This window comes from Lithobates pipiens, unplaced genomic scaffold (assembly GCF_037356315.1).
Source record: "Lithobates pipiens isolate NorthernLeopardFrog02 unplaced genomic scaffold, aLitPip1_a1.2 Scaffold_8, whole genome shotgun sequence".
In the NCBI taxonomy this organism is placed as follows: Eukaryota; Metazoa; Chordata; class Amphibia; order Anura; family Ranidae; genus Lithobates; species Lithobates pipiens.
The window spans coordinates 636,861,835-636,876,840 of NW_027507903.1; the positions used below are offsets into that span (position 1 = coordinate 636,861,835).

The 15,006-nt window shown below is 44.6% G+C and overlaps 1 protein-coding gene across 1 annotated transcript in view; it reads left to right on the forward strand.

Annotated features, from left to right (window-relative positions):
- Positions 1–4,349: 4,349 nt before the first annotated feature.
- LOC143961571 (alpha-N-acetylneuraminide alpha-2,8-sialyltransferase-like) overlaps positions 4,350–15,006 on the forward strand; it is a 100,724-nt gene continuing 90,067 nt past the window's right edge. The window contains exons 1-2 of the mRNA XM_077470880.1: positions 4,350–4,512; positions 6,252–6,332. Coding sequence (XP_077327006.1) covers positions 4,412–4,512; positions 6,252–6,332 — 182 coding nt within the window. The 5' untranslated portion in view covers positions 4,350–4,411. The remainder of the gene's footprint in view (positions 4,513–6,251; positions 6,333–15,006) is intronic.

Sequence of the window (15,006 nt, forward strand, 5' to 3'; positions counted from 1 at the left end):
GGGAATATTACAAACTTTTTTTTTTTTGCACAAAGTTGTCACTAAATGATATATTGCTCACACATGCTATGGGCATATGTGAAATGACACCCCAAAATACATTCTGCTGCTTCTCCTGAGTACGGGGATACCACATGTGTGGGACTTTTTGGGAGCCTAGCCGCGTACGGGACCCCGAAATCCAAGCACCGCCTTCAGGATTTCTAAGGGCATACATTTTTTATTTTACTCCTCATTACCTATCACTACCTATCACAGTTTTGAAGGCCATAAAATGCCAAGATGGCACAAAACCCCCCCAAATGACCCCATTTTGGAAAGTAGACACCCCAAGCTATTTGCTGAGGGCCATGTTGAGACCATTGAATATTTTATATTCTGCCAAAAGTTGCGGGAATATTACAAACTTTTTTTTTTTTGCACAAAGTTGTCACTAAATGATATATTGCTCACACATGCTATGGGCATAAGTCAAATTACACCCCAAAATAAATTCTGCTGCTTCTCCCGAGTATGGGGATACCACATGTGGGGGACTTTTTGGGAGCCTAGCCACGTACGGGACCCCGAAAACCAAGCACTGCCTTCCGGATTTAAATATAAAATGCTACCAAAAAAACTGTTAGCGATCGCAGGGATCAGGCCTGACTCTGCGATCGCTGCAGTTATGTGTTTAGTGTTTTGTAAGTGACAGTGATCGATCGATACTGCACTTGGGTGGGCTGGGCAGAGGGGCAAAACGCAGGTGCTAGCAGGTATCTGGGCTGATCCCGCTAACAATGCGTTTTTTTGGAACCCTGAACTGCTGGGGACGCTAGTATAGATCTGATCAGATCAGATATTGATCTGTTCAGATTCTATACCACTACGGGAGGTGTATGCTTTGCGCGTGGCTGTTAGCGGTACTGGCACTAACCTAGCGCTGCCTGGGGCGACGCAGACCCTGACCCTAAAACCTAATTGATATCACCTGCCGGTTGATCAGGGGGTTAAACCTTTATTGGGTAATAAATGTTGGGTGCCCTGATGCTATAAAAAGCAAACTAACCAGAGTCACCCGTAACACTTATACGGTGATCAGTGGTGAAAGGGTTAACTAGGGGCAATCAGGGGGTTCAAATTTTTATTAGGTAGTATATGGGGGTCCCTGGCGCTATATAAAAACCTGACGGGGAACCTAAATAACTAACTGGCTAACCAGCGTCACCAGTGACACTTATACTGTGATCGCTGGTGAAAGGGTTAACTAGGGGCAATCAGGGGGTTAAAATCATTATTGGGTAGTATATCGGGGTACCTAGCGCTATAAAAACCTGGCGGTGAACCTAAAAAAATAACTAGCTACCTAGCGACAGTAGCGACACTGATGCAGCGATCAGAAAAATTATCGCTTAGTGACACTGGCAAAAGGGGGTGAAAGGGTTAACTAGGGGCAATCAGGATGTTAAAACCATTATTGGGTAGTATATCGGGGTACCTAGCGATATAAAAACCTGGCGGTGAACCTAAAAAAATAACTAGCTACCTAGCGACAGTAGCGACACTGATGCAGCGATCAGAAAAATGATCGCTTAGTGACACTGGCAAAAGGGGGTGAAAGGGTTAACTAGGGGCAATCAGGATGTTAAAACCATTATTGGGTAGTATATCGGGGTACCTAGCGATATAAAAACCTGGCGGTGAACCTAAAAAAATAACTAGCTACCTAGCGACAGTAGCGACACTGATGCAGCGATCAGAAAAATGATCGCTTAGTGACACTGGCAAAAGGGGGTGAAAGGGTTAACTAGGGGCAATCAGGATGTTAAAACCATTATTGGGTAGTATATCGGGGTACCTAGCGCTATAAAAACCTGGCGGTGAACCTAAAAAAATAACTAGCTACCTAGCGACAGTAGCGACACTGATGCAGCGATCAGAAAAATGATCGCTTAGTGACACTGGCAAAAGGGGGTGAAAGGGTTAACTAGGGGCAATCAGGATGTTAAAACCATTATTGGGTAGTATATCGGGGTACCTAGCGATATAAAAACCTGGCGGTGAACCTAAAAAAATAACTAGCTACCTAGCGACAGTAGCGACACTAATGCAGCGATCAGAAAAATGATCGCTTAGTGACACTGGCAAAAGGGGGTGAAAGGGTTAACTAGGGGCAATCAGGATGTTAAAACCATTATTGGGTAGTATATCGGGGTACCTAGCGCTATAAAAACCTGGCGGTGAACCTAAAAAAATAACTAGCTACCTAGCGACAGTAGCGACACTGATGCAGCGATCAGAAAAATGATCGCTTAGTGACAGTGGCAAAAGGGGGTGAAAGGGTTAACTAGGGGCAATCAGGATGTTAAAACCATTATTGGGTAGTATATCGGGGTACCTAGCGATATAAAAACCTGGCGGTGAACCTAAAAAAATAACTAGCTACCTAGCGACACTAGCGACACTGATGCAGCGATTAGAAAAATTATTGCTTTGTGACACTGGCAAAAGGGGGTGAAAGGGTTAACTCTAGGGGCAATCAGGGGGTTAAATCTTTATTGGGGGGTGATAGGGGGCTACCCTGGACCTAACACTAACTGCCCTGACAGTTTTTACTTGTACAACTGACACTGAATGCATTGATCAGTAAAGAAATGATCAATGCAATCAGTGACACTGTGACTGGGGGGGGGGGGGGGCGGGGGGGATCGGGGGGGGGGGGGTTTGTGTACCTGTGTGTACCTACATGTCAGTGTAGTGTTGGTGCACACTTACTATTAGTCTTCTCCTCGTAGTCCGGTCAAAAAGACCGCCCCGAGGAGAATGACATCACTTCCTCCTTCCTGTGTAAACAATACACAGTGGGAGGAAGTTCGTCATTGGCCAGGAGCGATCCAGAGGGGGTGGCCAGAAACCAACGGCCATCCCCTCATCACGGATTGCTGCTGGAGGGAAACGGACCGCCATATCCAGCGGAAGGGGGTCCGATCGGACCCCCCACCCGCTGGAAGGCAGGCACGTACATCTACGTGCTTGTGCCTGCCTGTGCCATTCTGATGACGTATAATGGCAATACGGCGGTCCTTAAGTGGTTAAAGTGGTCAAAAGAAAAAATATAACGGGAAGTGTAGATTTATGCGGCCCTATCCCCGCGTGCTCGCACACAGACGTGATTGCATACGTATGTCGAGCCCACATATGTAAACTGTGTCTAATGTACCCCATACTCATTCACATGGGTAGGATGACAGGATCCAGATTCCGACAAGCCCCCTGCCTGCAGACCCCCACAACCACCGACCATCAACATGGGGACAAGGTAAAAACAATAAAAAGTGATTTTGCAGCTGGTTTTGGGTTCATCACATCGCATTTTTATTCACAGAGATCAGTTTTATTTGTCGAATGTGTTTTTTTATGCATTCTGCACATTATTATTTTGTGTAGTACGAAGGCCTGACTTTCAGATATGGGGGCTAGATGCTTAGGGGTGGGGGGGGCAAAGCCCCCCTGTCCCAAAGCACCCCCCCATGTTAAGGGCATGTGGTCTGGTAGGGTTCAGGAGTTGGGGGCGCTTGCTCTTCCCCCTCTTTCCTGACATACCAGGCTGCATGCTCGGATAAGGGTCTGGTATGGATTTTGGAGGGGATGCCACGCCATATATTTTTTTTAAATGGCATGGGGTTCTCCTTAAAATATATACCAGACGCAAAGGACTTGGCATGGATTGGGGGGGGGGGGGCCCAGTGGTCCTGGTATGGTTCAGGAGTTGGGGCGCTCACTGTTACCACTCTTTCCTGACATGCCAGGCTGCATGCACGGATAAGGGTCTGGTATGGATTTTGGAGGGGATGCCACGCCATTTATTTTTTTTAAAAATGGCATGGGGTTCTCCTTAAAATATATACGAGACGCAAAGGACTTGGCATGGATTGGGGGGGGGGGGGACTCCCACACCATTTTTTCTCACTTTTTTTCTGTGTGTTCGGCAAGCCGGCAATGTTCGGACCAAACTTTTGCTCTGCTAGAACTGTTCACCCAACTCTAATAAGCTGTATAGAGATAGATATTGTCAGAATGGTATGTGAAAACAAAGGGGGGCGATGTATGAAGGATCAGGTAAGAGGACGACTTACCTGGATCCAACTGTTGTTCAAAGTTGGAATTTTAAACAATATTTTCCTACCTGGAAGCCCACTTGTGCATTTTCATAAGACAACCCTGAAACCTGCAGGACTTTCTTATGTGGAGTATTCAGAGTTAACAAGGTGAGAGAAATAACTGGCACAGTTTACAGAGAATGTTGCATGATCGCTTGTGATAGGAGAGCCGACACACCTTCTAGGCTGTAATATCACTATCATCTCTACAGGGAAGTCACTCATTTGGGATCCCAACCTGCTACTCTATCACCGTTGTCTTATATCTTATAATGGTGAGACACTGGAAGGTCCTCCTCATCCTGAGCACCGGGCTGGCGAGTTACCTCTTTTACCAGAATCTTCAGACCCAGCATGGAGCTGGACACCTCCGGTAAGTCTCAGGAGTTACAATGCTGAGGAAATAAGAGGGGGAGAAAGGAAGAATGGAAGGAAGGAAGAATAGAAGGAAGGGTGGAAAGGTGAGGAGAGAAGAGAAGTGGATAGAAGAGATACAATGACACAAGGGTAGAGAAGATAAAAAAAGGTGAGGGAAGAATTGGGGAGATAAGAGTAGAGGACAAAAGTGGAGAGGAGAGAGGAAGAGAAGAAAAGGGAAGAAGGCAGGAGAGTAGAAAGGAAAGGGAAGAACAAAGGAGACAAGAAAATAGAGAAAGTATGGAAGACTGGAAAAAGGAGAAGTGTAGAAAAACATGAGGGAAAAAAGAGATAGTAGAGGGGAGAGAAAGAGAGAGAAGTAAGAGAGAAGAGATGGGAGAGAAGATGAGAGAAGTAAGAGAGAGGAGAGGGGAGAGAAGAGGAGATAAGTAAGAGAGGGGAGAGAAGAGGAGAGAAGTAAGAGAGAGAAGAGGAGAGAAGTAAGAGAGAGGAGATGGGAGAGAAGAGGAGAGAAGTAAGAGAGGGGAGAGAAGAGGAGGGAAGTAAGAGAGAGGAGATGGGAGAGAAGAGGAGAGAAGTAAGAGAGATTAGATGGGGGAGAAGAGGAGAGAAGTAAGAGAGAGGAGAGGGGAGAGAAGAGGAGAGAAGTAAGAGAGAGGAGATGGGAGAGAAGAGAGAAGAGGAGAGAAGGAAGAGAGGGGAGAGAAAAGGAGAGAAGTAAGAGAGGGAAGAGAAGAGGAGAGAAGTAAGAGAGGGAAGAGAAGAGGAGAGAAGTAAGAGAGAGGAGATGGGAGAGAAGAGGAGAGAAGTAAGAGAGAGGAGATGGGAGAGAAGAGGAGAGAAGGAAGAGAGGGGAGAGAAGAGGAGAGATGTAAGAGAGAGGAGATGGGAATGAAGAGGAGAGAAGTAAGAGAGGGAAGAGAAGAGGAGAGAAGTAAGAGAGAGGAGAGGGGAGAGAAGAGGAGATAAGTAAGAGAGAGGAGAGGGGAGAGAAGAGGAAATAAGTAAGAGAGAGGGGAGAGAAAAGGAGATAAGTAAGAGAGAGGAGAGGGGAGAGAAGAGGAGATAAGTAAGAGAGGGGAGAGGGGAGAGAAGAGGATATAGAAGTATGGAAGAGTGGAAAGAGGAGAAGTGTGGAAAAGACATGAGGGAAGAAAGAGATAGGAGAGAGAAAAGGAGAGAAGTAAGAGAGAGGAGAATGGAGAGAAGTAAGAGAGTGGAGAGGGGGCAGAAGAGAAGTTAGAGAGAGGAGAGGGGAGAGAAGTAAGAGAGAGGAGATGGAAGAGGAGAGGGGAGAGAAGAGGAGACAAGTAAGAGAGAGGAGAGGGGAGAGAAGAGGAGAGAAGTAAGAGAGAGGAGAGGGGAGAGAAGAGGAGAGGGGAGAGAAGAGGAGAGAAGTAAGAGAGAGGAGAGGGGACAGAAGAGGAGAGAAGTAAGAATACAAAAGATAAGAGGCAAAGGGAGGAGGGACAGTGGAGAGAGAAAAGAAGAGTAGAGGAGAAAGGAAAGTGATAAGGGCAAAAGCAAAGTGTTAATAAACAGGAGAGATTAGAGAAGAAAAGGAGAGGAGGGTGGAAGGGAGGAGGGAGAAAGGGGGGTTGCGGAGAAAAGAAAAGGAATGGAAGGAGAGAAAGAAGAGGAGAGGAGAAAGAGAGGAGAGGAGATCTGCAAAGAAGAGATAAAGGAATGGAGAACATCATTTTATTGACACATTTTTTTTATTCCTTATTAAAGGTCAAAGAAAACAAAACTTATTCTGCCACCAGAAAAATGTTCCCATCTAAAGGCTCTCATATTGAATTCTGTAATGAAAATGTAAGTAATATATGTATTATACTTCTCATATACTGTAGTAAAGTGTAAATTAGATGAAAATAAGGTTGTACAGAGCTGAAAACATGGTCAGGGCATACTCTTACTATACAGTAATGTGTGATTATTTTTTAGCAGGATTTGAACTTTACTGAACCATGATCACACCATCCCCAATGTTTGTGTCTGAACAATGCTTTAGGACGAATGAGTAACTTACCATTCCTTTTTTTTTAAACTGTGTTATATAGGTAAATAATTAACCACTTGCTTACTGGGCACTTAAATCCCCTTCCTGCCCAGACCAATTTTCAGCTTTCAGCGCTGTCGCACCTTAAATGACAATTGCGCGGTCATACAACACTGTACCCAAATTACATTTTTATAAAAAAAAAAATTCCCACAAATAGAGCTTTCTTTTGGTGGTATTTGATCACCTCTGCGGTTTTTATTTTTTGTTAAAACATTTTTTAAAAGACTGATTTTTTTTTTTTTTTTAATACAAACGATTTTATTGAGAAGGAATAGACAAGTACAATAAGTTTCGGGTACAGAGAATTATGCAAAATAAAACATTTATACTTGTGAAACGGAATAAAAAGACCGAATTAAAAAAAAAAAAGTTTTATATATTTTTTTTTTTTTTTTTTTTTTAGTTATGAAATTTTGCAAATAGGTAGTTTTTCTTCTTCATTTATGTACGCTGATGAGGTGGTACTGATGGGCACTGGTTGTTACACTGATAAGCAGAACTGCTCAGTGGCATTGATTGGCACCACTGGTTTTATAGTTACATAGTTAGTAAGGTTGAATAAAGACACCAGTTCATCCAGTTCAACCTGAGTGAGTGTCTACAATTGTCCCTATCCCTGTACATTGCACACTCACATCAGTCCCTACCCTCAAGGGGCCCACAATCCAAGCCAATTAACCTGCTTGTCTTTGGGAGGAAACCGGAGTGCCCAGAGGAAATCCACGCAAGCACAGGGAGAACATGCAAACTCCAGGCAGGTAGTGTCGTGGTTGGGATGCGAACCAGCAACCCTTCTTACTGCTAGGCGAGAGTGCTAACCACTACACCACTGTGCCAGACACTGGTGGGCATTGATAGGTGGCACTCATGGGCATTGATAGGTGGCACTGGTGGGCGCTGGCAGGTGGCACTAGCAGGGGGTAGGGGTGGGCACAGATTAGGCAGAATTGCCTCTTCTTCTTCGGGACCGATGTCCCTTGCACATAAGCCGGTGATCGTCTTTTTTTTTTCTCCTCGCGCTATCAGCATGAGGAGAAAAAAAAAAAGATTACCGACCTTTTGTTTACATCATGTGGTCAGCTGTCATTGGTTGAAAGCTGATCACGTGGTAAGGGGCAGGGAGCCTCAGTGATTACAGCACGCGCGCCCTGCGCGGGGGGAGGACGTCATATGGCGGCCTCCCGGAAATGTAGGTCCTCGCTGTGGCCGTCGTTCGGCTATAGCGTGGACGCCAAGTGGTTAATAAACACATAAGTGATCTTCTGTTCTCAGACTGAGTATAATTATTGTCAGTGCAAATAGAAGCTGGAGGAAATGAGACATGATATACGGAGTAGGAATGCACTCAACAGGTTTGGTTTGAGGAAGGTTCAGTGAACTTTACTGAAGTTTGGTTGCCGAGTCCAAATCCCACTGAAGTCAACAAGAGCTGAGTTAAAAATATATATATATTTTTTTTTCTAGGCCATTTTCTAATATAATAGGCAAGGGATTTTCAAGCAAATGGCAAAAAAAAAAGTTTTTAAAAATACAATTTGGTGGAGAGTAGGGATTAGGGATGAGCTTTGAGTTTGAGTCGAACTCATATTCGACTCGAACATTACCTGTTCCCATGTTCAGCGAACAGTGAACAATTTGGGGTGTTCGCGGCAAATTCGAAAAGCCGGAATACCCTGCACATGTCTATGGGAGAAATCTAAAGTGCTAATTTTAAAGGCTAATATGCAAGTTACTGTCCTAAAAAGGGTTTGGGGACCCGGGTCCTGCCCCAGGGGACATGGATCAATGCAAAAAAAAGTTTTATAAATTGACATTTTTTCAGGAGCAGTGATTTTAATAATGATTAAAGTGAAACAATAAAAGTGTAATATTCCTTTAAATTTCATACCTGGGGGGTGTCTATAGTATGCCTGTGAAGGGGCGCATGTTTCCCATGCTTAGAACTGTCCCTACACAAAGTGTCATTTCGCAAGGAAAAAAAGTCTTTTAAAATCACTTTGAATTGTCGGCTCCCGTAATATAGAGAACACTGAATGAGTGTTCTCTGTATTACAGAGCCGACAATTCATTCATTGATAAAAAAAAAATGCGTGGGGTTCCCCTAAATTCAATTACCAGGCCCTTTAGGTCTGGTATGGATATTAAGAGAAACCCCGCGTCAAATTAAAAAAAAATTGACGTGGGGGTCCCCCTAAATATCCATACCAGACCCTTCAGGTCTGGTATGGATATTAAGGGGTACTCCGCATCAAATTTTAAAAAAAAATTGCATTACATCAGAGGGGGGCGGGTCACCCATACGTCACTGGGGAACCCCTGGCTTCCCTCACCAGCGTCAGAGGGGGCGGGGTCAGGTGACAGGTGGCACCGCCCTCTTAATATAAGAAATGTGAGTGCTGGGATCCCCGCAGTGTCTCCTCTGTGGAGACAGAAGATGGATGCATGTATGGACAGCGCTGGACTGAAAATCACCTGTCGCTGAATCAGATCAGCCATCGCTGGACCCTGGAGAGATGATCATCCGTCGCTGGATAGCAAGAGTGGATTACCACCGCTGGAATCTTTTTTTAATTTTTTTTTATTTTTAATAAAGGAATTTTTCAAAAGCGTGTTTGTCTTATTTAACCATTTTTTACACTTTCTTTGTGAAATGGTAGGAGTACTTTTGTACCCCCTTACCATTTCAAACAGGGGGCAGCGGGATCTGGGGGTCCCCTTGTTAAAGGGGGCTTCCAGATTCTGATAAGCCCCCCGCCCGCAGACCCCCACAATCACCGGCCAGGGTTGTGGGGATGAGGCCCTTGTCCCCATCAACATGGGGACATGGTGCTTTGAGGGGTCACAGACCCCTCAAAGCATCCTCCCAATGTTGAAAGCATGTGGCCTGGTACGGTTCAGGAGGGGGGGCTCTCTCGTCCACCCCCCTCTTTTCCTGCGGCCTGCCAGGTTGCGTTCTCAGATAAAGGGTCTGGTTTAGATTTTTAGGGGGACCCCCACGTCAATTTTTTTTAAAAATTTGACGCGGGGGTTCCCCTTAATATCCATACCAGACCTGAAGGGTCTGGTAATTGAATTTAGGGGAACCCCACGCTTTTTTTTTTTTTATCAATGAATGAATTGTCGACAATTCAAAGTGATTTTAAAAGACTTTTTTTCCTTGCGAAATAACACTTTGTGCAGGGACAGTTCTAAGCACGGGAAACATGCGCCCCTTCACAGGCATACTATAGACACCCCCCAGGTACGAAATTTTAAGGAATATTACACTTTTATTGTTTCACTTTAATCATTATTTTAATCACTGCTCCTGAAAAAACGCCTGTTTTTAAAACTTTTTCTTGCATTGATCCATGCCCCTGGGGCAGGAGTCGGGTCCCCAAACACTTTTTAGGACAGTAACTTGCATATTACCCTTTAAAATTAGCACTTTAGATTTTGAACGTTCGAGTCCCATAGACTTTAATAGGGTTCTAAAGTTCACACGAAGTTTAGGTCTGTTCGCAGGTTCAGGTGCGAACTGAACAGGGGGGTGTTCGGCTCATCCTTAGTAGGAATGACCTCATGCTTATGTCCGGACTGAACTTTTGTTTTTCCGGTGTTTGTCTGAAAGCCAGACATCTAGCCCCTTCAGTGGAAGGCAAACATCAAATACGTTAACTATATTTCTACCGTTATTATCTTTGAGGGCCGGAACACAGAAGAACATGGTACCAGAAAGGTACACTCCATTAACCTTTCCTGCACCACATTCAAAACGCACTGCCTTTGTGATCTGTGCCAATTAATGGCACCCCAAATGCAGATATTCATTTGCCTTCATCTATATCCTTGTCCTAGATGGGGATCTGGTACTGACTCGGATGTGTTATGAAATCAGTGGACCTGTGTGCAAGATCATATGTTGGGCAAAATTGTTTTATAAAAAAAATGTGGTGCGCTTAGCATGCCACAGTGAAGAGTGGGCTTGGTTTTCATTGTGCCAGGGGTGTTGCTAGGATTGTAAAAGACCTGGGGCACGCCAAATAGAATAGTAATGCAGCCTGCTACGCACACTACGACAAACAGTGGGTGTGGCCAATTGTGCCAAACATTGGGAGAGGCTTAAGGGGCGTAGTTAAATAAAACAACCCCTCAGGTCAGTCCTTCCCTCAGTATAATCCTTTCCCCCTCCAGGCCAATCTGTCCTCCAGTATAATCCCCCCAAGGTCAGTCTGCCCCCAGTATAATAATACCCCCTCTTCCCAGGTCAGTCTGTCTCCCAGTATAATTCCCCCAGGTAAGTCAGACTGACCTAGGGGGGAATGTACAGGGGGACAGACTGACAGTCTTCCCCTCCCCAAGGTCAATATGGCAGTACAATACCACCCCAAGGTCAATCTGTATCCCAGTATAATCCAGCCCCAGGTCAATCTGTCTACTAGTATAATCAGTCTGTCCCCAGAATAATTCTTCACCCCTAGGTCAACTTGTCCTCCAATATAACCGACCACCCCCCCCCCCGGGTCAGTCTGTCCCCCAGTATAATCTCCCTCCAAGTCAGTCTCTCCCCCAGTATGATCCCACCAGGTCAATGTGTCCCCCAGTATAATCCCCCCAGGTCAATCTGTCTCCCAGTATATTCTCCCCCCAGGTCAAATTTTCCCCCAGTATAATTCCCCCAAGATAAATCTGTCCTCCAGTATAATCCCCCCAAGGTCAGTCTGCCTCCAGTATAATCCTCCCCTCCAGGTCAGTCTCTTCCCCAGTATAATTCCCCCAAGTTCATTCTAATCCCCAATAAAATTCTCCAGGATAAGTCAGACTGACCTGGGGGGATTGTAAGGGGGGGGGGGGGCAAACTGAAAGTCTCACCCTCCAAGGTCAATATGACAGTACAATCCCACCCCAAGGTCACTCTGTATCCCAGTATAATCCACCCCCAGGTCAATCTGTATACTAGTATAATCAGTCTGTCCCTCAGTATAATTCTTCCCCCCCAGGTCAACTTGTCCCCCAACATAACCCCCCGGGCCAGCAAGTCCCCCAGTATAGTCTCCCTCCAGGTCAGTCTGTCCCATAGTATAATCCCCCCTAGGTTAATGTGTCCCCCAGTATAATTCCCCCCAGGTCAATCTGTCTCTTAGTATATTCTCCCCCAGGTCAATTTTTCCCCCAGTATAATTCCCCCAAGGTCAGTCGGTCCCCGAGTGTAATTCCCCCAGGTCAGTCTGTACCCAGTACCAATTCTCTGAGGTAAGTCAGACTAACCTAGGGGAGATTATACTGGGGGACAGACTGACAGTCCCCCCCAAGTCAATATTACAGTCCCCCCCAGGTCAATCTGCATCCCAGTATAATCCCCTAGTATAAACCCTAGGTTAATCTGTCTCCCCAGTAAAATCTTCCCCCCAGGTCAATGTGTGCCCCAGTACAACCCCCCCAAAGGTCAGTCTGTCACTAAGTAGAACACCCCCCCAGGTCAGTCTATCCCCCAATATAATCCTTCACCCCCTAGGTCAATGTGCTCCCCAGTATAATCCCCCAGGTCAATCTGTCTCCCAGTATAATCCCCCCAGGTCAATCTGTCTCCCAGTATAATCCCCCCAGGTCAATCTGTCTCCCAGTATAATCCACCCAGGTCAGTCTGTCCCCCAGTATAATCCCCCCAGGTCAATCTGTCTCCCAGTATAATCCACCCAGGTCCATCTGTCCTCCAGTATAATTTCCCCCAAGTAAGACTGACCTCTAGTACAATTCCCGTAATAGTTGGTTTCTTAAACCCTGCAAAAGTTGAGCCAATGTTTATCAAATCACAGTTTTCACAAAAAATACACTAAAATCTTTATTAGCACACATCATGAACCCAACATAAAGTTCCTGTAAAATTCCTAATAAGGCCTCTTAATATGGGGTGTACTAAAGCGTGAAGAGCCAGGTTTACCCACCTAGGGATGCAGAGGTGTTCTGTGCAGGCAGTCACATTGATGTGAGAAAATACAGCAACAAAAGGTTCCAAACCCACGCAAACCAGTATCAAAAAACAAACAAACCACAATAGAGAGCTGCATGTTGTAAAGTGTAAAAAAATATCTATAACATGAAAAATAAACAAAAGGAACCACAATCTTATATCATAAATTACATATCATAAATCACCATGGTGAATAAACAAATACATCTTCATTTAAATTATAAAAATTGTGAAATCCATGTATAGATCCCACACATGAATAACATCATCAGTGAGCATAGCAAAGGTTCCTCTCCACCCGCATGCCGACACCTACAACTCTCGCTCCTCCTCTCCATTGCCCCTTTCTGTGGGGGTCCCCCAAAGCTCTGTTCTTGGACCCCTTCTCTTATCGATCAACACCTCCTCCCTTGGTCACTTGATAACGTCCCGTGGCTTCCAATACCACTTATATGCTATTGACACCCAAATTTATCTGTCTACTCCTCACCTCACTCCTTCAGTCTCCTCTCGCATTACTAACTTACTAACTGACATATCAGCATGGATGTCGCACCACTTCCTTCAATGAAATCTCTCTAAAACTGAGCAATTAATATTCCCCCCTGCACATGCCTCCCCAAAATGACTTTTCCATCAAAATCAACAATACAACCATCATGCCCTCCCCTTGTACCAGGGTACTCGGTGTAACCCTAGACTCTGACTTCTCATTTCAGCCCCAAGTCCAATCGTTGTCAAAAATTTGTAGAATTCACCTCCGTAACATCTCTAAAATTCACCCTTTTTTAACAAATGAAACCTCCAAGCTCCTCATTCACTCCCTTGTTATTTCTCGCCTTGACTTAATTGCAACTCCCTTCTCATTGGCCTACCTCTCCATAGGCTATCCCCTCTTCAGCCTATCATGAATGCTGCTGCCAGACTTATCCACGTTACCAACCGCTCAGTGTCTGCCAACCCTCTCTTCTAATCGCTACACTGGCTCCCAATCACCCAGCGAATTAAATTCAAAATACTAACCACAACATACAAAGCCATTCACAACTCTGCCCCGAGCTACATCACCAATCTTGTATCCAAATATCACCCAAAACATCCCCTCCGTTCTTCTCAAGACCTCCTACTCTCAAGCTCTCTCGTCTCCTCCTCCCATGCTCATCTCCAGGATTTCTCCAGAGCCTCTCCCATCCTCTGGAACTCGCTACCTCCACCGGTCCAGCTATCCCCTACTCTTGCTACCTTCAGGCGATCCCTGAAAACTCATCTCTTCAGGGAAGCCTATCATGTTTCCAACTAATCTCCTACCACTTCCATCAGCTCATTCCCCACAGTTACAACCTTTTGTACCACCTACCCCACCCTACTAGATTGTAAGCTCTTCTGAGCAGGGTCCTATTAATCCTCTTGCATTTTATTGTATTGTAATGGTATTGTCTCATTTTATATTGTAAAGCACTGCGTAAATTGTTGGTGCCATATAAATCATGTATAATAATAATGCACTCACCAGACATTATTGACCCCTATTACAGGGAGTCAAATTGCACATATGGGAAAATCCAAGATGTCATACATGAGGTCACAAGAATGAATCCAAACTGCTGCTGTCATCCATTCAATATATTATATATATATATATATATATATATATATATATATATATATATATATATATATATAGCGTATTCAAAGCTCCAGTTTTGCCCTATAGGTGTATTCAAAGCTCCAGTTTTCCTATAGGGAGGGAAAGGAAAGAACACTCTCATGGTGCAGTATTTTGAATCATTTAAACAAGAAGATTGTATTGCGCTTACATCAAAGAAGATAGGAATCAGCATGTATTGTATAGGAATCGCCGGTTAGCGCTCCACCTGCATTCCAGCTGACCGGGAATGACGTGTTTGAGATATGTCATTTCCCCTCAGCTCAAACACAGGTGGAGCGCTAACCAGCGATTCCTATACAATACATGCTGATCCTTGTCTTCTTTGATGTAAGTGCAATACAACCTTCTTTTTAAATAGCTGGAGGTTTGAATACGCTATCTATATAAATATTGACTGGATGAAGCAGTAGTTTGGATTTGTTCCTGTGACCTCATGTATGACATCTTGGATTTTCCCATATGAGTAATTTGACTCCCTATAATTGGGGTCAATTAAGTTTGGTGAGTGCATTGTGTGTCTGCATGCGGGTGGAGAGGAACACTTCCTGTACTCACTGAGGATGTTACTAACGTGTGGGAGCTATACATGGACTTCACAATTTATATGTATTTTTAAATGAAGATTTATTTTTGTTTATTCACTATGGGGATTTATGATATAGTTACATATTATTATTATTATTATTATTATACAGGTTTTATATAGCGCCAACAGTTTGCTCAGCGCTTTACAACATGAGGGCAGATATTACAGTTACATTACAATTTGGTACAAGAGGAATCAGAGGGCCCTGCTCGTTAGAGC